At 40.9% G+C, this 19,590-nt stretch overlaps 1 protein-coding gene across 3 annotated transcripts in view; it reads right to left on the bottom strand.

The window, feature by feature from the left end:
* SENP6 (SUMO specific peptidase 6) overlaps positions 1-19,590 on the bottom strand; it is a 106,216-nt gene that overhangs the window by 46,786 nt on the left and 39,840 nt on the right. For all 3 annotated transcript variants that reach the window (XM_061623153.1, XM_061623155.1, XM_061623154.1), the window contains 7 exons: positions 17,648-17,818; positions 8,088-8,121; positions 5,875-6,060; positions 3,089-3,315; positions 2,194-2,297; positions 1,999-2,115; positions 281-403 (listed from right to left, as the gene is read on the bottom strand). In XM_061623153.1, the coding sequence (XP_061479137.1) occupies positions 281-403; positions 1,999-2,115; positions 2,194-2,297; positions 3,089-3,315; positions 5,875-6,060; positions 8,088-8,121; positions 17,648-17,818 (962 nt within the window). The remainder of the gene's footprint in view (positions 1-280; positions 404-1,998; positions 2,116-2,193; positions 2,298-3,088; positions 3,316-5,874; positions 6,061-8,087; positions 8,122-17,647; positions 17,819-19,590) is intronic.

Below are 19,590 nucleotides of genomic sequence, written 5' to 3'. Positions count from 1 at the left end.
AGAACAGATTTATGGGAGACAGAAGAGAGGAAGAGATTGACCCACTGCACAAGGAGAAATCCTTGCGCTGACAGAACCTTAGCTTTAGCACTACTTTGAAGAATCTTAGTGCCTAGTGCAAGGGCTAGCCATGTGCCTGTTGGCAAATGTGCATATAGAGAGTTTCTCTTCTGAGATGTGTTCTTGTATAGTACAGGATATTTTCTGGCCTGGTCACATTATCCTGACTTCTACTGGGACTGGAAGAGACACACTCAATATGTATTTTAACTAAACTTACGTGAGTTTCGAAGTTTCTTGAAGATTTCTTCTCTCCCTTTGATTAAGGCGTTTGTAAAAGAAAGAACTGAACACATGAATTCTATTAGCATCTTCTTTTTTCAGCTTTTCAAGCACCAGATATCTTTGTTTTGAGAAAGAGAAACAAAACAAAAAGGTATTTTCCAATGCTTCCATTCTTCCCTATAAAGATCTATTATTCTTTAAAAGGCTGCCACATGCTGGCTTTCTGTCCAGACAAAACAGGTTGCCAAAGAGGTATAGAATTTCCCATCAAATTAAAATCCGTTAGTTCAAACTGAAAGAATTTGATTGAAAAAATGTGAGTAAATGACAATACTCTCCTTGAAAATATATATCTATCTCTATCTATCTCTATCTATCTCTATCTATCTCTCTATCTATCTCTCTATCTATCTCTCTATCTATCTCTCTATCTATCTCTCTATCTCTATCTCTCTATCTCTATCTCTCTATCTCTATCTCTCTATCTCTATCTCTCTATCTCTATCTCTCTATCTCTATCTCTCTATCTCTATCTCTCTATCTCTATCTCTCTATCTCTATCTCTCTATCTCTATCTATCTCTCTATCTCTATCTATCTCTCTATCTATCTCTCTATCTCTCTATCTATCTCTCTATCTATCTCTCTCTATCTATCTCTCTCTATCTATCTATCTATCTATCTATCTATCTATCTAACAAGCAGGTTGTACCACTGTCCTGATTTGCATATAATGCTAAACCATGGCTTGTTTAGCGTTAACTATGGCTTGTTTGCAAACACAGCCCAGCAGACTAACCAAAGTTTATTTTCTGCCAACAAACTACAATGTAAATCCATAATTTGCTGTTGGCTTACACACCATGGTTTAACTTAATTTTGGCATTATGTTTGAAACCAACAGCCTTGCTTAACTATGATTTGTTTGGCTTCCCCATCTGAGACACTTATCAAACTACAAAGGAACAAGGCAAGAGCAGCTACTAAACAAACCAAGCTTTGGAGGTTTATTTGCTTGTCTGTGAAATGATTCATGGCTTGTTGAACAAGCCAAGTTTAAAACAAACCATGGCTTAGTGTTATATAGTGAACATAGCCACTGGCTATTTTAAAAATGCAAAAAAGGTGGTATAAGTCAAATTCCTTCTGAACAGAGTTTGGAATATGGGTACTTACACTGGTGTAACTTATGCCAGCTTTCTATAATTAGGATTGCTCTGTTAGGGTAACATCCAGTGATGCCTGCCCACTTACCCAAGGAGCCTCCAGTTTCTCTTCTCCCCCCACCCCAAAGCCTGTGTGCACCCAAACTCTGATCCAGCCTTCCAAAGCTATTTTTGAGGCCATACAGGGAGAGAAAAGGAAGTAGGAATCCTGTTGCATGAACAGATGCCTGTTCTTGCTACATCAGCTCTCACCCTTATTCACTCAACCTGATCAATATATCCTAAACCAAATAATCATACTTTGGCATTCAAATACAATTCAGAACATGGCCACTCACCTAAATATCATGTCAAGATAGCATTTCCTCCTCAATCAGCTCTAACATTCTTTAAAAATCATATATTTAAAATCAGGTTAAAATGGAAGCACTTGATAAAGAGTTTAAGCAGATATGCAATATTTAGAATTTACGAAGTTTTTTTATCATCGTCAACTGCCTCAGTGAGAAAGACACCACAGAAGATTCCAATACTCTCAAACAACTTACTTCAAATAAAAATCAATGATTACGTCGTTTAAAAATTCTCCTTCATTTAAGCAATGAAGATCTTCATTGGTCACAGAAATACCACCCTTTGCAGGAGGTGGGGGATAAACTATCAACCTGCAAAGAAAAATACATTAACTAAATACTGAACTTATTATCTAGAAAATAATTACAACACACAGAAAGACCTCTTACTTTTCTATAGGACCAATGAAGACTGTATGAGGTTCTCCACTTTCATCATCATCAAAAAACTGGAACTGTGTTGCATTTCGCAACTGCATATTGGATTCAGAGACCTTAGAAAAATAAATGAACAATTATTTACCATGCAATACCAAAGCCATAAAATATTCAAATTCTTACCAATTCCTAAATAGTATGGCAAGTCCCTCTTTTTCTAAAATAACTTGTTGAAACCAAGCGGAATATGAATTTGAATATACTGAGCAGATACAGATGTAATGTTCCCAGCTTCATAAAACCATGGTTTATGAAGCAGAGAATGAGCACTCAGCCCCACACTCTCCTCTGTTCCATGCCAACTTCAGCACCGATTTCCTAAGCTGTTTAAACCAGAATTCCACATTATGTACAAAACATGGAATTCAAGTTTAATGTCAGTTTCTGAAGCAGGATATTACATCAGGATCAGGTCCTGGCGTAATACTCTGCTCAGTAAATAAAAATAAAACTAGAATTCCCCATTTCATATGTAACAGGGAACTCTGATTAAACTAAAAGATTGCTCCCAGCTTAGTTTATGAAGCCTACAACATTATCTCCAAACTGACCCAGTGAAACTAATATTGCCCACATTAAAAATATAGATAAGCACTTTTAGCTGAAATAGCACATATTTACAAATGGTACATCAGAAGAGTCAAAAAGAACACTTTATTCTAGATATTTGACTTGATCACATTTCAGGTTTTGCAGTTTTACTATCCAAAATAAATATGCTTTGCCCCCTCACTGAATAAAACATTATACCTAGAATATGGAAAGAAACATTGCAGAGAGTGCTTCTAAATTAACGACTTTACAACTTTTAAACATTTTAATCCAAATTTTTAAAAAGTAGTAATACATGTTTTGTTTTGCCTTCTTTATGAGCAGTACTTCCTCTAGAGGTGTCTTCAAAGGATTTTGTAAAGGCCACAAGCCTACTGTTTGCTTCTTCAAAAGTAATTTTCACAAAAAAATCAGAAATGTTGTTCCTGACACCAATATCAGCAATTATTTTTTCAAATATTCCATTTGCTCGAGAATCAAGGCTCGTCTCAAAAATTAAAATGATGTACTGTTCTTCTGGATCTATGGGGGAAAAGGGAAGTTAGTAGACAATGAAATTATACATCTAAAATCATAATACCATCTGCAGCTTATGTGAAAATGTGCGTCGATACACTGCTTATTATCTAGAATAACCAACTGCAGTTAAGGTGTCTCTAGTTGAACACAGTGAAGATAGTTTTCGAAAACTAGAATTTAGTTCCTCAATTCAGAGAAAAGATTCTGTTCATGCAAAAGCTGGGGAAGGGAAGTCTACATTAACTACATCAAGCCACTGAAGAGAGAGATAGACGGGGAAAGAAACAGACACCAAATTCAGTTCAAGTATTCACTTTTTTCACTTCACACCTCATCTCAACTGCAGAAACTCCTTTCTTCTTCTCAGAATGGTAACACAGATCACAAGGGTAGATGCAGAAAATGGGACTGATATGCTGATCCCATTTTTTTATGAAAGAGGGCAGCTTAAGCACAACAGAACACACAGTTTTGTGCGACACTCAAAAATCTCTGAATTGAGAAAAAAGACTGAGGAAAAAATGATCTGACAATCTCCTTTAAAAGATAATAGCTATTCATTTAATCAAAATGTTAAATGTTCCTTCTTGGAAATGTTTTTACTTAAATATTCTAAATTACTAAACTGTGCAGCAGACTATGAAAAAAACCACATTCACAGTGACTCTGTAAAATTAGTCACACTTTTCTGCAGTTTTAAGGTAACAAGCCAAAGGAAAACCTATGCAGTAAATAGAGGAAGACAGGGAAAAAATCCCAACATCTCTGTGCGGTTCATCTCAGATGCCCAAGGAGATTTGTTACTTTCTAACTCTTTTACGAAGTAAGCAAAGCTATTCTCACATAGGAAGATCTTTCATTCTAATCTGACTACATATAGCCAGTCCCAGAAGCAACAGTCAACACCCCAACCTTATTTAGTAGAGAAGCTCAACTACCTCCCTTGACCTGATATTTCTAGGAACTGAACTCACAAGTATGCAGACATTCCTTCTGACAGCTTATTCTGTGGTCTTCTGAAATCCCTCAGAATGCTGTGTCTGAAGCCAGACATACATGACAAAACAAAGGATGAACAGAAGGTGGGCAGATAAGAAAACCCTCCTTTGCAAGGGAACAGGAAGGGAAACTTGCAAATCATGTTACTATTTGGCCCATGAATTTCAGGAGACAAGCTCCCCATGGTACTCATCCTTGTCCTCCCTATTTTAGTAATGAGGTATATTTATAACATTAGAATCTCTACCAAGGAACTTGGAACTGGGACTGTCACTCTCCAGTTTCTCATACTTCTCCCTCCTAATGGGAATTTCTTCCACTACTATAGCAAATCAATTGCTGGTTTGGTTCAGGGCCGTGACAAAGATTTCTGATTATCCAGTGTGACTCCGATGTGCAACATTTTCTACTTTCAGAAAAATTACAAAAATGCTTAGATTGAAATATATGCTTATCTATGTTAAGATAAAAATACATTGGAGTCTCAGATGTAAAAAAAATCATTAAAGTTATCCCATTTGCTTTATTTTTACTATCTATCCAAATATAAAGAATAAGATGCATCTCTGATCTGATTTGTATATTTAATTTCCAATTAAGATTATTTATATAAAAAAGTATAAAGATAGTAAATTAGCAATTCAGTTTTCAAAAAACATAACTGAATCCTCAAACTTTAGGAATCTTTTCTACTGAAGATGTTTGCATAGTGCATGTCCTTTAATGGCTTTAAATTAAATTGCTCAGATGTTAAAACACACCAATATCTGTAAGAACTGCAGTGTAACTGCAAAAAAGCAGTTCAAATCACTGTGTATTTAGAACAGCTACACTGAGTAAGTAGAGAAATGCAAAATACAGGAGGGCCCCACTTTTTGACGTTCCGCTAATACGACAGCTTTCAATTAGAGTAAGGCCCCACGCATACGGCGCTTGTTCCGCTTTTACGGTGTTTTTCGGGCATCGGACACCATTCTATTGACGGAGTTCCACTTTTCGGCGGGTTTCGCTTTTAGGCGGAGGTCTGGAACGTAACCCGCTGTGTGAGTGGGGCCCTACTGTATATACTACTTTGTCCTCAATATGCTCTAGACCAGCCTTGTCCAACCTTTGGGCCACAGATGTTGCTGGACTACAGTTCCCATAATTCCTGACCATTGGCCATGCTGGCTGGGGCTGATGGGAGTTGCAGTCTAGCAACATCTGGGAACCCAAAGGTTGGACAAGGCTGCTCTAGACAAAGGTTGTCTAAATCACCAGAACTTTTTGTAGTGGAAGTAGTAAAAGCTTCTACTGCAAAAATATACCCGTTCTCCTAATGCAAGCTTTTAAAGACATCACCACTACTATGCTACTGCTTATTGACCTAAGTATACAATTGAATACTGGAATTGGTAAAGTGTGAAAACTATTTTTTTTAGTATTCTTATAAATGCATTTTCAGAGAACATCAGGAAAGTTAACATTGTTCAGCAATATACTGCTCTACGCAAACACATGCCTTTTTTTTGTAGAATATTAAAAAACTTCCTAAGTTTTAAACGCAGACAAAAGTTCACTTACTTGCACCTTTACAGTCATACCAGACATTATCCTTCTGCCTGCTCATCTTCAGTTGGGATCTCAGGCTCTGACAGGCAGCAGGTATAGTTTGCAGGAAAACTACTGGCAACTTGCGTACACCACACCACTCACATTTGGTAAGTTCAGAAGTTTTTAAATTAATATCCCTAGTATCATTTTCTGATTCTAGAAAGTTTAAAAAGATTTAAGCCAAAGTTACATACATTAACAGTTGTATACAGCACAAGAAGACAAAGCCCATTAACCTCAAAAACTGGCTACATTTATTTCTGTAAAATCTGCTATAAGTATATTTGCCATAGTATCACCAATATATCCAACTAGTATATTTCTTTGCCTGGCCTGACAAGTTTTAAAACTGAAATTCATACAGTAAATACACAAGAAATCATTATTTCCAATGTCTGAAGAAGAAAAGGCAAAGATAGAGACAATATTAGTTATATTCCCTTGGATCACCCAGTCTTGTGTTACAAGGAAGAAAATGTCCCTTGAAAAGCTAGGCACAATTTATACATGGTGATATCCAATTCCGTTATTTCAATGGTTTTCTCCAAGTACAGTATGTCTACTTTTGGATGTCACCAATAAGGCATAGCAGGTAAGGCAGGAACACTATATTCAGCAGTAAACATAGGAGCTTTGGAAACAAACCTGCTATTGGGCAAGCAGTAAGCACCTTTACTCACAGAAGGACCACTCTCTGCTGATTCCCCTTCCTTCTGCAGCCTACTCGCACCACATCCCATATGATTCTAGACTGATTTTTGGGGTGCGCAAAGGACTGCACTGAGGGGGTGGGTGTTGCACAAGTGTTGTGCAAGCAGGGTCCACCCTCATAAATCCTTGGATTCAAACCAAACTCCATCTTCTGAATATAAAAAGCTGCCTTATTCAAAGTCAAATGCTTGTTCTTTCTAGCTCAGTCTTGTGTACAATGACTGGCAGAGACTCTCCGGAGTTTCAGGCAGAGGACTCTCCCAGCTCTACCTGAAGGTATCAGGGACTGAACCTGGGACCCTTTGAATGAAAGCAGATGCTCTACTACTGCCCATTCCTCTATGTTTTACATTGTTTTTAAATTGTATTTTTAAATTGTTTTTTGTGTTTTAAAATTTGTATATTTGTTTTTATTGTTTTTAATTGCTATAAACCACCCAGAGAGCTTCGGCTATGGGGTGGTATATAAATGTAATAAATAAATAAATTTGCCTCTGATGTGCAAAGTAAGGGCAGGACAGGTATACGCAGGGAGAAGTTGGCAGGTGGAAAGGAGGAATACTTAGCCCTTCCCCAACTGTCTTTCCCCCCCCTCTGCAATCACCCTAACATTCCCGCCCTCAAGAACATGTCCTGCCATATAAGACCTTCCCCTACCATGCCACCTGCAGCAACAAACATGACCTTTACAGCTGTAGTCCTGAGGTTATTGACCGATATCCCAGAAGTAGTGCAATAACACACATCTTCCTCACTCATAGGAAGATGCATAAAACTCATTTGGGAAAGTATGGAAAAGCATTTAGATAGGATTCTGTATGGGCATTGTTGGGGGGTTGTTTTTTGTTTTAACGTATTTTAAAATTTCACTGCTATAGCGTGAACAGTTCTCTAAAACTGTTCATGTAAGGCACCTCAACCAGGGATAAGGAACCTGTGGCTCTCCTGATGTTGTTTGACTACAACTCCCACCATCCTTGACCATTCACCACACTGGCTATGGCTGATAGGAACTAGAGTCCAACACTATCTGGAGAGCCATAGGTTCCCTCTGTGGTGTAAACACTGCAAAGGTTTGGACATTTTATCTTCTGTGCCAAGCATATTAAATCAGAAACACAAAGCCCAAATAAATTATTTTTTCAACATTCTCTATGCTCCTACTGTTTCAAACCAAGCAAGCACTACTAGCTGGCCAAATTATTTGCACTGGGATTTTTCAATGTTGGGTAGGCAAGATGCAGAACAAACAGAAAACAGACATGTACATTGCCAACAATACCATTATTTTTAATTATCTTTAAGAATGAAAAATGATGCATTAATTTGGGTCTTTATTTCACACAGAACAGTTATGTAGGAAGACAAACAATATCATTACCATGACTATATCAGATGTAAACATACTATATTTAATCAATGCATGCAAATGGAAAAAATTGTAATTTGGGGTAGGGAAGATAAATACTAACCTTCCAGGCGTATCTTGATATAGTCTAGGCAAAACTGAAAAACAAAATCTCAGTTAATGGACTATATAACTTCAATAACAAGATTCCCAACCTATACTTCAAAATCAAAAGCCAAGGCTCAAATCAGGTAAGTTGTTGCATCTTCCAACATGAAAGCCCAGCTCCCTAAACCAAGATATTTGAAGGCTTCTTGAGATTACTCAGTTGTGAAAGAAATGCATTTTAGAGGTCCCGCATTCCTTCTATAATGAAGTAGTATCTGCAGTTGCTATACTAATTTTATAAAAGTTTAACAATAGATAAATTTCCAAACTTGCTGGAACAATTCTATATTTCATTGGGGTGGAATTGATCACTGCTTTTCAACCCAAGTAGAGCTAGATTTTTTTCAGTGAGAAACTGTGAGTACAGTTCCTGAACACCTACTAAGTAGTGTATTTGGTCCTCTAATACATCATACTTTGAACACTTGTAGTCTGCGGCAACTCAGTCTTAACATGCTCCTGAATCACGATGTTCACATATCCTGAGCTTGCAGTGCAAGTATATATGGAGTCATCTTTAAACCAGTACCACGCAAGTACAACAATGACTGTTCCCATCTGATTGCTGGTGTTCAAGTACAGATGGACACACATGCACAATGCACTTATAAACGGGCATGTTGTCTTTTGGGCACCTGTTGAAAATTTTCCTCTTTCAGCAAGCCTTGTATGTGGAGATTTTTCCCCAGTTGGTATCTGTATTGGATTTGAAATTGTTTTTATATATGTCATTGTTTTAACTCTCATTATATATGCAAATGTTTTAATTTTATATATGTTTTATATTTATTGTATTGTGAGATTGCTTCAAAACGTTTCATTGAAAGCAATTTATAAATGAAATTCATCATCATAATCCCCCCATTTCAGGAGAATGGACCGCTGGTCTCACCTGAAAGGTGGTTTTCCCAGGTATCATATCATCAGGTGGGAAGTAGCGCTGCCTAGTGTCCAAAGGCAGGAATGCACAGAGTCAAGACCTTCCGGCTTGACCCCTTTCCGGACATCTGTCTTCAGACAGAACACTCTCAGCCAGACAATAATATAAGGCGCAGCAATTAAACAAATACACAGCTTGACTCCAAACAGGAAATATGCACAAACAGTAAACAACCATAAGACCAGTAAGAACTGCCTTAGCAGTAAATGTAGTATGATGTGAAACAAACTGTATTAAATTGAAACAAGTGACAGAATTATTAAACAATAGTGAAAATTATCTGCAGAGCAGGTAGGTAGCCCCCCCCAACAGGGAGGGCCCTGATGGTATAATACTTGGGAAAACCACCTTTCAGGTGAGACCAACAGTCCGTTTCTGTCAGGTAGCATACCATCAAGTGGGATGTACCAAAGCAGACCTAGTAGGGTGGGCCCAGGCTAAGAGGAAGATAGTACCTGTTATAGAACTTGTCTAGCAAATAAGGCATCTGTCGAAGCATAATGATCTACCTTATAGTGCCTAATAAAGGAATTTGGTGTGGACCACACAGCCACCTCACAAATATCTGCAATGGGTGTGTTGGTAGTGAAGGCAGCCATAGTGGCCTCCAACCTTGTAGAATGGGCTGTGACATTTGGAGGTACCAGTATCCAAAGAGACTCGTAGGCCAGAGTAATTCAAGTCCACAGCCAATGAGAGAGCATTGAGCTGGTAACCTTCTTCCGCAAAGTCCTCAGATGAAACAAGATGAAGAGACTCAGATAGATGCATGTCTTGGGTCCTAGCCACATAGACCTTCAGCACTCGACATATGTCCAAGGAGTGCCAGGCCTTCAAGGGAATGAGTTGGCTGAGGGCAAAAGAAAGGCACGACAGTATCTTAACTACAGTGAAAGACAGAAGGAACTTTAGGTCGAAAGGTAGGATCTGGACGCAATATCACAGAGTTCTTGTGGAAGACACAGAGATGGACAAGGGACAATGCTGCCAGATCTGATACCCTCCAAGCTGAAGTAACTGCTATGAGAAACAGGACTTTGTACAAGAGCAAACGTAATGTTGCAGACTTGAGAGGCTCAAAAGGAGGACGCTGCAATGCCTGAAGGACCTTTGGAAGGCTCCATGAGGGAAATCGATGAACTATAGGTGATGACAGGACAGAAGCCTCCTCAGGAAATGCTTGACCAAGGGGTGTGTTCCAAAGGAAGGATGGTCCAATCATGCGGACAATATGGATGAGGCGGATGAGGCCTGCCTGTGCAGAGTATTAGGGTTCAGTCCCATTAAGAGACCCGCGTGTAGGTACTCGAGTAGGTGAGTAACCAAAGCGCTGGAGGGACAGATTTGATGTTTAACACACCATACAGCAAAGGCTGTCCATGTGGCTTGATATATATGGACTGTAGAAGGCCTTCTAAACGCCAAGATGGTAGCTATAACATTCTTAGAAAGTCCCAAATGCCTCAAGTGATTCAGCCCAACACCCAGGCTGTCAGCCTCAGCCATTCAGGGTCCAGATGACAAACTGGACCGAGATAGCAGGTTTGGCAAAGCTGGTAGGCGCCACAGTTCCTAGATTGAGAGAGCCAGTAGATCTGAAAACCGTGGCCAGTAAGGAGCCAGGAATACAATTCGAGCATGTTCTTGATGAGTCTTCCTGATTGTGTGTCCTAGCGGAGGACCCGGAGGAAAAGCATAGAGTATCCCTCTTGGCCAAGGAGTTGACAAAACATTGATTGCATCAGCATCCTGTTGAATATACCAGGCGAAGAATCTTGGAAGTTGAGCATTCCAAATAGAGGAGAAGAGACTGGCTTAAAGGGACTGAATTGACGGTGCAGTTGGTGGAATACCCTGGGATGCAGTTTCCACTCCCAAGAAAGAACCTGTTTTCTGCTGAGCCAGTACGCTGTGATATTGAGGTTGCAGCTGAGATGCTCTACTCTCAGGGAATATAGGTGATGTTCGGCCCAACTGAAGATGAGAGTTGATTCCCCTGGAGGGCCCTTGACCATGTGCCGCCCTGACAGTTCAAATGCACTTTCACACTGACATTGTCAGTCCGAATGAGAACGCTTGTCAGATGCAGCTTCTGAGGAAAGTGGAGGAGAGCCAGACACAGTGCTCGCAACTCCAGCAGGTTTATGCTGAGATGTTGCTCAGTAGCCATCCACCGGCCTTGAATGAAGAGGGAATTGCAATGGGCATCCCATCCCAGGAGACCTGCATCGGTTGTAATCAGGGTCCTCTCAGGTTCTCTGAAGGAAGTTCCTTTCTGTAGATTCTTGGTCACTGCCCAACAACGAAATGACGCCCTCAGTTGAGGAGGGAGATGCACTCTCCTGTGTCTGGAATTGGCGATGTCCAGCTCAAAAGGCCAAAGAGTCCACTGGAGTGGCCAAGTATGGTGGCAAGCCCAAGGGACAATGCTCAGATGGCTACTGAGCAACATCTCAGCATAAGGGACATTAAGATTCCCAGAGCCTTGGCTAGAAGCATCATGTCCTCCATCCTTCTGGTCATCAGATGGCGAACAGTGTGGATGGTGGCAGCTATCTTCTCTGGGGACACAAACACCATCGCCTGGGCTGTGTCCGATATGGTGCCAACGTGTTGCAGACGCTGCGATGGAATCAGGTGACTCTTCTCTAAGTTCACAAGGACGCCATGTTCCCTGAAGGCATTGAGGGTGATACGTACATGGATGGATGCCTGAGACATGGAGGGTGCCCTTAACAGGAGATCGTCCAGGTAGGGGTAGATGTGGATCTACCAGAGCAACCATCAGCTTTCTGAACACCCTCAGAGCTGACGAGAGACCAAACGGAAAGGCCCGGTACTGGAAGTGAGCCTGGTTGTAAGCAAATCTTAGGAACTTTTGGTGGCTGGGTAGGATGGGAACATGTAAGTAGGCTTCCTTCAGATCAATAGAAGCTAAAAAGTCACCTTCCTGAAGGGCCTCCACAATCGGTGCCAGATACTCCATCTTGAACTGCCGATGCCTGAAAATGAGTTGAGGAATTTGAGATCTGGGATTGCCCTCCACAAATGATCTTTTTTGGGCACTGAGAAGAAAATGGAGTAGACACTTGAGTAAAATTGGGTGGGAGCCACTGGCTCCATAGCGCTTACAGACAGCAAGTGGCATATGGCCTCTGTCATCACTGCCTGCCTCTCAAGTGAGGCAGAGAGGGAGGACGGTAGAAACCTTTGAGGAGCAAGCTATAGAGTAACCTTGAGTCACAGTATCTCGCACCCATGCATCTATTATTCCATTTCTCCAAGCTCTGGCAAAATGGAGGAGTCCACACCTATTGGTATGGTGTCAGTATTGGTGCTGCTGATGTCCTCCACGACCATCAGGTAGAGTGCACCTCTGGCGTCCAGAGAACTGATTCTGGTTATGGTCAAATAATTGCTATCTGTTCTAGTAGCCTCTTGAAGAACAAAAATCATGGCCCCTACCTGCTGGCCGTGAAGACCAAAAGGACTGCTGGTATGCGTAAGATGACAATCTGCAGGTGGCTCTACTATTGTCTCATTTAGTAGTGGCTAACACAAGTTTCCTCTTGTCACTGGGATCAATTAGCACCGCCTTGAGGGCCTCATCCCCAAACAAGAGGGAACCAGAATAGGGGGCCATGGAAAGGTTGATACGAGCAGTGTTGTTAGCATCTCAGTGATGTAGCCAAAGTGTGCAGCGAGCAACCACACCTGTGAACATAGCCCTAGTGGCAAATTACATTGTGTCAAGCGATGCATCTGCCACAAATACTTCAGCCTTGTGTAGCTTGACCAGGGTCCTGCGCAATCTAGCCTGGTTAGGCTGTGGGTCGTCAAGTAACTCATCAAGCCACATCATGGAGGCTCTGGTGATCAAGAAGGCCGTGCAGGAAGCTCAAATTGCATATGCAGAAGCTTTATGGGTTCTTCAAAGAGCGAAATCCAGTCTCCACTCAGAAGGGTCTTTGAATTGAAAATCACCTTCCTTGGGAAGGAGAGATCTGGAAACAAGAGCGGAAATCACCCCACCCACAGAAAGAACTTTCAAAAAATTCATGAAGTCAGGATCTAGTGAATAAAATTTGTTAGCTAATGCTGTCACACAATGTGCTTGAAGAGGATGAACCCATTCCTCCTTCGCCATTTTACTGAGTGTCAGGCACTGGGAAGGAATGAACCGAAAACTTGGGAGCTTTCAGCACTTTCACCCCCTTGACTGGGGTCGATGAGGTTTCAGATACTGGCCCATCAAGACCCAGTGTACTTAAGGATTTGCAGAATAAGGCAAGGTAGTCCGAAGAATCAAACAGACAATGTGAGAACTCCTCTTTTCCAGCCGGCTCCCTGCTGTGCTCCCCCTCCTCCCCCTCAGGGGTGATAAAGGGATCAAGAGCATCAGCCTCAGCCTCTAGGGCATGTTGGACCCTGCCTCTGGAGAAGTCAAAGGGGTTAGGAGACAAGGCTCGTTGTTGTTCCAGATATACCTCAGACGAGGATGTGGGTCAGGCCTGATGTGTAGAGATGAAGGCCGGCCTTTGAATCTCAGAGAAGCAACCAAGCAGTGCATCTCTAAACTGAGAGAGAAATGTCTGGTTCAGAAGCGGACCCTGTAAGGGAGCCACATATACAAGAGGATCCAAGGGCAACTGAGGCTGTGGTGAAGATGAGGATAGTCCAGACTCTCAGATGCTGGGGGTTGTGAGAGGAGTACTCCCTGGCGAGGGGGCACCACTGGAGGCTGGTCTGGGAAGCCTTCAAATTCTTCCTCCGAAGACTCAGGAGACAAATGGAAAATGGCTTCCAATCTCTGATGACCATCAACTGAAGCACCACGCAAAGCCAGAAGACTGATATAATGAGCACGTCTGTTAGCCGCCAGTTTAGTAGAGAGAAGTGTCTTCTTGCCACATTTGGAGGGAACGTGCTTGGAAAGTCTATGCTTAGATGACTAAGCTTTAAACACAGTGCAATTTGTTGGTGGCTGCAAAGGGACTAGCGGCTGCACATCACTGATGAGTGGCTGTGGTTCTGTCATTCATTCCATAGTTGAAGCGGGAGGCAGCTCAGCCATGGTAAGCACACACACGGTAGAGGGGAGCAGTATGAGGCAGGATATAAATAGTCCAATGAAGCAGTCCAATCACGTCCCACACTCACAGGATATGGTGGCAAACCAATCAACACACGCACAGGTAGAGGGGTGCAGTGGATTGAGGGAGGCCAGTGGAAACATGCCCACAGTAGAGTGGAGCAGTATGACCTCAAAGCAGCCAACTCCTTTTTTCCTTCTTCTTTTCTTTATTTTATATATCTAGATAAGATAGACAGACAGAAGACAGATAGTAGACAGATAGCAGACAGATATATATATACACACACACATATATAAATATATATTCATTAACAGGCAAAAAACCTTGCGGTTTAAGAATGTACCTATAGCCCACAGATATTTCTACCAAACTTTAAAAAGCAGGGAAATTGGGCAGCTATAGTGAATGCACCAGGGGAGCAGGAGACCTGAACTCCTCTCTGAGATATTGGACTGCCCTACAAAGTTGTCAAAATGCAAACACCATTTGGGTTGGTCTTTCACAGTCCAATCCACTTGCTGTGTAGCTTGGAAGAATTTGGTAAGAGTGGCTGACTATTAAACCATTCTCTCAGGGGAATAGGAGTCTCCTCTCAGCACCCTTCACAAACTACACTTCCCAGGATTCTTTGAGGGAAGCCATGACTGTCTCAAGTGAAATCAAGTCTGGTGTGGGTGTGGCCTTCTTATTAGCCAAGCCCAGCAGCTGTGAGGCTTTTAGAACTCTGACAGTTGGTCCTTACTGAGCATGCTCCGCGTTATAACAGGCTTCCAGCCAAAATTTCTTAAATTAATTAAAAATCAACCAGGCATTTTTTTAACTTTTAAACTGCAGTAGATGAACGTCAGAGTATGGGGCAAGGTCAGTATTAGGATTACAGGTACTCTGTGAACATGGCTGATTTTTAATGAATTTCAACAGATTATGAGAACTCGCAGGAAAAAGTCCAAAAGGGCCCTGGAGTTTTTTTCTCTCTTTTTAGACTTTGAACTCTCGATTCTCTCTGACTGTTTTGTGTATCGCCATGAAAAGTGACAGGGTTGTTAAGCAAGCGTTTCTGAGTTCAGAACTGTAAGTTTTGTAAGGTTTTGTTTTGAAATGAGCTTATGGGAAGCCTCAGAATGGCATGGGGGGATATTTTCCATTTAACATTGCGGAATGTGAAAAATCCCCGCTGACTATAGTATACAGCCACTCTCGTGGCTGTATAATTCCTTTTTTAAAAGATATAAATGTATAAAATATACAAACTAGAAGAAAGACAAACACTGAAGAAAGGAAAAGGAATTGACAAGAGAAACAAAAAGGAACAAACTCACTCAGATAGAGCTAAGGCTAAAGGATCCAACCTAGGACAAAGGCAGGAATGGAATGGGGACAAGCTGGAAGGAGCAGCCAGTCTTGACTCTCATGCATTCCTGCCTTTGGACACTAGGCAGCGCTACTACCCACCTGATGGTATGCTACCTGGGGAAAACTTGAGGACTCCAGAACCTGAAGACGATTATCTTATTTATGTACTTTGTTTAAAAAAATTACTGCAGGAAGTTATTTTTGCTATGAAGTATGCATCTCCACAAGCTGTACCTGCTGGTTTAGAAACATCCACATGTAAAAGCAATTTGTGTACCCATTATACCACATTTTATTTAAAGAAATTAATAGTGCTAAAATATATTTCATTATATTTCTGAGAAAGTTCAGTGCATTTCATGAAGTTGCCCTAGAAGCTGCTCCTATTTGCATCCCATATAGCTTCATTTCATAGTCATCCTCACCATTCTTCCCTGATATCAGAACTGGACACTTCTGTTGGCAGGCTGGCTACGAGCCTATAAACCTGAGAGACACTCCACCCCAACGTGACCTATATGATTTTTAAAATGGCTTCAGTTTAGTTCATTCTGCAAAAAGGCTGCTTGAGACCTGATGGAAAAAATAGCTGAAAGGGTCAAGTCTTTCATTTCAACCGAGAGGAGTTTGCCAGTCATATTGCACAGGACATGACCTTTGGCAATCCAATCAATGCAATCCCAAAAATAATAGTAAAAGTTTGGCCCTCAAAAGATGAGCCTATTGTTCAAATCTTATCAAGCTAGCTAAAAGGTGAATGCCACCACCTGTCTTCACAAAAGAAAAGCCCATTACCCTGATCATACAACTCATAATAGATATGGAAATTAACTTTGAGGCTTTTGTCCAGAAAGATATAAAAACTGGACTCCTAGAGCCAGGTTCAGGGTTCTAGTTGCCGGGTGCCCAGTTCCACTATGAAATTACCTGCTGAATCACTGTTCTGGGCTCTAGGTCTTGGTCACCCACTCTGCTGACTATCATTCTACCTGATATAGCATGCTGAGTCACTTAGCCAGCCAGAACAAAGGGGTCTGACTCTGCCTTGCTTTTCCTTCACTATCTCTGGACCCCTGCCTGCTGAAACAGAGGTCCCTGCTTGCTGAAGCTGCTTCAAAAGCTCTTTTCAGGGCTGCACTACTTTTCCTGCTTTGCTCTGGACCTTTGCAAAGCAGAGATCCAAGAAGCCATTTCAGGTCCTGCCTTTGCTGTTTCCCTGGCTGATCCAGGAGCTTCAACGTGGTCCAGTTCTACATACAGATTGCCCACCAGGGCTAAGAAAGGTATATTTTGGTCTCTATCCTGTCATCTGGAGGTCCTTCTTCATCAAATTGTAGCCTCCACATCTGATCCCTCTGCCTATCTTGGACTATGTGTGACTGTGTTTCAGAAGCCATATTCTGGTCCTCCCTGCCCAGCTGTGCATGACTGAGGCCTAGTCTGCAAAGTAAGCCCAGAGAGAGAGAGAGAAAGGGGCAGGCTAGTGTGCCATCCTCAGTTGTGCTGAACTCAACCCCCGCATCTGTTCTTCTGCCTTCCTGCTCCTGCACATGTGTGTGTGTATGTGTTAATCTGGTTATGATTAGGTTTATTTGGGTGAATGTGAAACACGTGTCTACAGAGGAGTCTTGCTACTACTTGGTTCATCTTCTCTCCTCTGAACTGCATTACCACCCTGTTCATTGGTGACTTCAGTATACATGTTGTCAGCCTAGCTATGTCCAGATTCACTTCTTAATCTTCGTATCTTTTGGGCTCCATATCTGGATAGACTCTCTGCCTACTGACATTGTCAGTCACTTGATCTTATCTTCAAGAACTGCTGTTTGCAGTCTTTACAATGGAATTCCCCGTGTCTTATATCACCCTGTCTTTCAAACACTGTACACTTCCTGTATTTCTCACACTCTGACTTTCACTCCTTCTATGACCTGCTGTCTATCAATACTATGGCTCAGAAGAATAGACCCTTTTCATCTTTCCATTGTATCTGGCAATTCCTTAAACTCTTCAAATTCCACTTGCAACTCCCCCTTCACCTTCAATTGTGGACTTGGATACCCCACTACCCTATTTGCTATTATAAAACAGGACCTGACAAAGTATAATATTAGTTTTTTAACTTACAATTACAGGATCCACCACCATTCTTCGCAGGGTTCCTATTCTTATGCTTCGACAGTGCAGGATGACACTTTCATAAGAGTTCTGATACTTTAAAGATACAACATCAGTTGTGATTTCTTGAGAGAGAACTTTGCGACGCTTTACTGGAGCACTGGAGACAACATTACCAAACTGAAAAATAATCAGAATTTATCAAAACGGTTTTATTTCTAAAAGTTGACTTTAAAATGTGTGGGGCATGTTTCAGGTAAAGATCAGAAGGCACCAAATAAAACTTGTTAAAAAATTCAACCTTCTTTACACATTAAAAGTATGTGTGGAAGCAACATAAAATATTGGGAGTATGCAAGAAAACACAGCAGGGAGGAGGCACATCAAAAGAAAGATCGATGAAAAAATAAAATTCCAAACAAGGATAGCAAAATGACTGTACTGACAAAAGAAAAAACAGAATACAAAAGAAAGAAGAGAATTAAGTTTGTTATTTTAAAAAAGCATCTAGACAAAACAGTTATCTGAATAAGCTTCTGCTGTGATAGTCAAGAGGGAATTGAATGGAAGGCTGGAGCCACACACTCCTGATACATGTGCATGAAAATTAAGGGGCCGGAAGCCTGCCCAAAATTCTAGGCTAGCTTTAGAAACTTCCTGACCAAGCTTTACACAAGCACGGAACCCATATGTGAGATTGCACAGAAACTACAAAGTATATACTTTTGTTTTAATCTGGTCCCTATCGCCTCCCTGACATATGCATTCTTTGTGTACTTTACTTGGGTATATAAACTGTGCTATCATCATACCCCCATTATACACCCTCCCCTGTCAAGTTGGAAACAGTAAACAGGACCATAACAGAAAAATATCCTATCAGACAGAGAACATAGGAATTAAGAAACACTTTAAAACAGACCATGAAAATAGATTAGATGCAAATATTGAAGTAACATCACCGATCACATAATTTTATTGTATAGCAACGATAATGGGCTCCTACTGGGAGGAAGGGTGGGATATAAACCTAATAAGTAAATAATAAATAAAACATCATGAGCATAGTCTACACTAGTTAAGCAAATCCTATTAATTATATTAAGAGATTTAAGTGTGCGCTCCCACTGAAATTACCAGGACTTTAAGTTCTTCACCTTAGTTGGATCATACCCCCCACCAACACAATGTAAACGTAACACAAACTACAAAATTGGAAAATCATAAAAGGATTATAGATAACCTAACAATTTCAAAAACAAACCTTTTTAGGTCCTATGCCAGAAATGTAAGAGATAGCACATACTGAAACCAGACTGTTTCTTTTTTACATTCTTAAGGCCCTGGACAGACAACATTGCATGTGCAATTTATTTCTGCAATGTTTTTGTGACCCTTCAATTTTGCCATGAGCATTCAATAGGGCAAAGGATGCACCTGAGTTATAGGCATTGCACATTATAACAAAAACCACAGTACTGTATACAGTATTGTACTCAGGGACATTGTCATACCCATGGTATATCAGAATCTACAGTACAGTGAACCACATTACAGCAAAGTTTTACTCTATATTAGTGATTAGTTATCATTTCCATTATCTTCCAATATCAATTTACTATATTTGTCTAATATTTTGCTTGGTCTGTTTAAACATTGCCTTTTTGTCTGTGTATTTTTGCACATCCTGTTCTGTTCAGTAGCCCTCTGGAGAGTATCTTTTGCATGTTCCGTACATATTTCCATAAATCTCAAGAAACTGTATTTTTAAGAGCTTTAATCTACTTAAGAGTTTTAAAGTTCAAGTGTTATAGTGAATATGCCCTTTTTAAAGAATTGCCACCATGACTTTTAAAGTCTTAAGTTAACATACCGTGAAAGTTGTCCCCCTTGACAGCACTTAAGGAGCCTGCTCATGGTGCATTTTTTGTCTTTGTTTATCCAATTCTTGC

The sequence above is a fragment of the Rhineura floridana genome, chromosome 4 (genome assembly GCF_030035675.1).
Source record: "Rhineura floridana isolate rRhiFlo1 chromosome 4, rRhiFlo1.hap2, whole genome shotgun sequence".
NCBI classification, from domain to species: Eukaryota; Metazoa; Chordata; class Lepidosauria; order Squamata; family Rhineuridae; genus Rhineura; species Rhineura floridana.
This window is presented reverse-complemented; position numbering and strand designations above follow the sequence as displayed.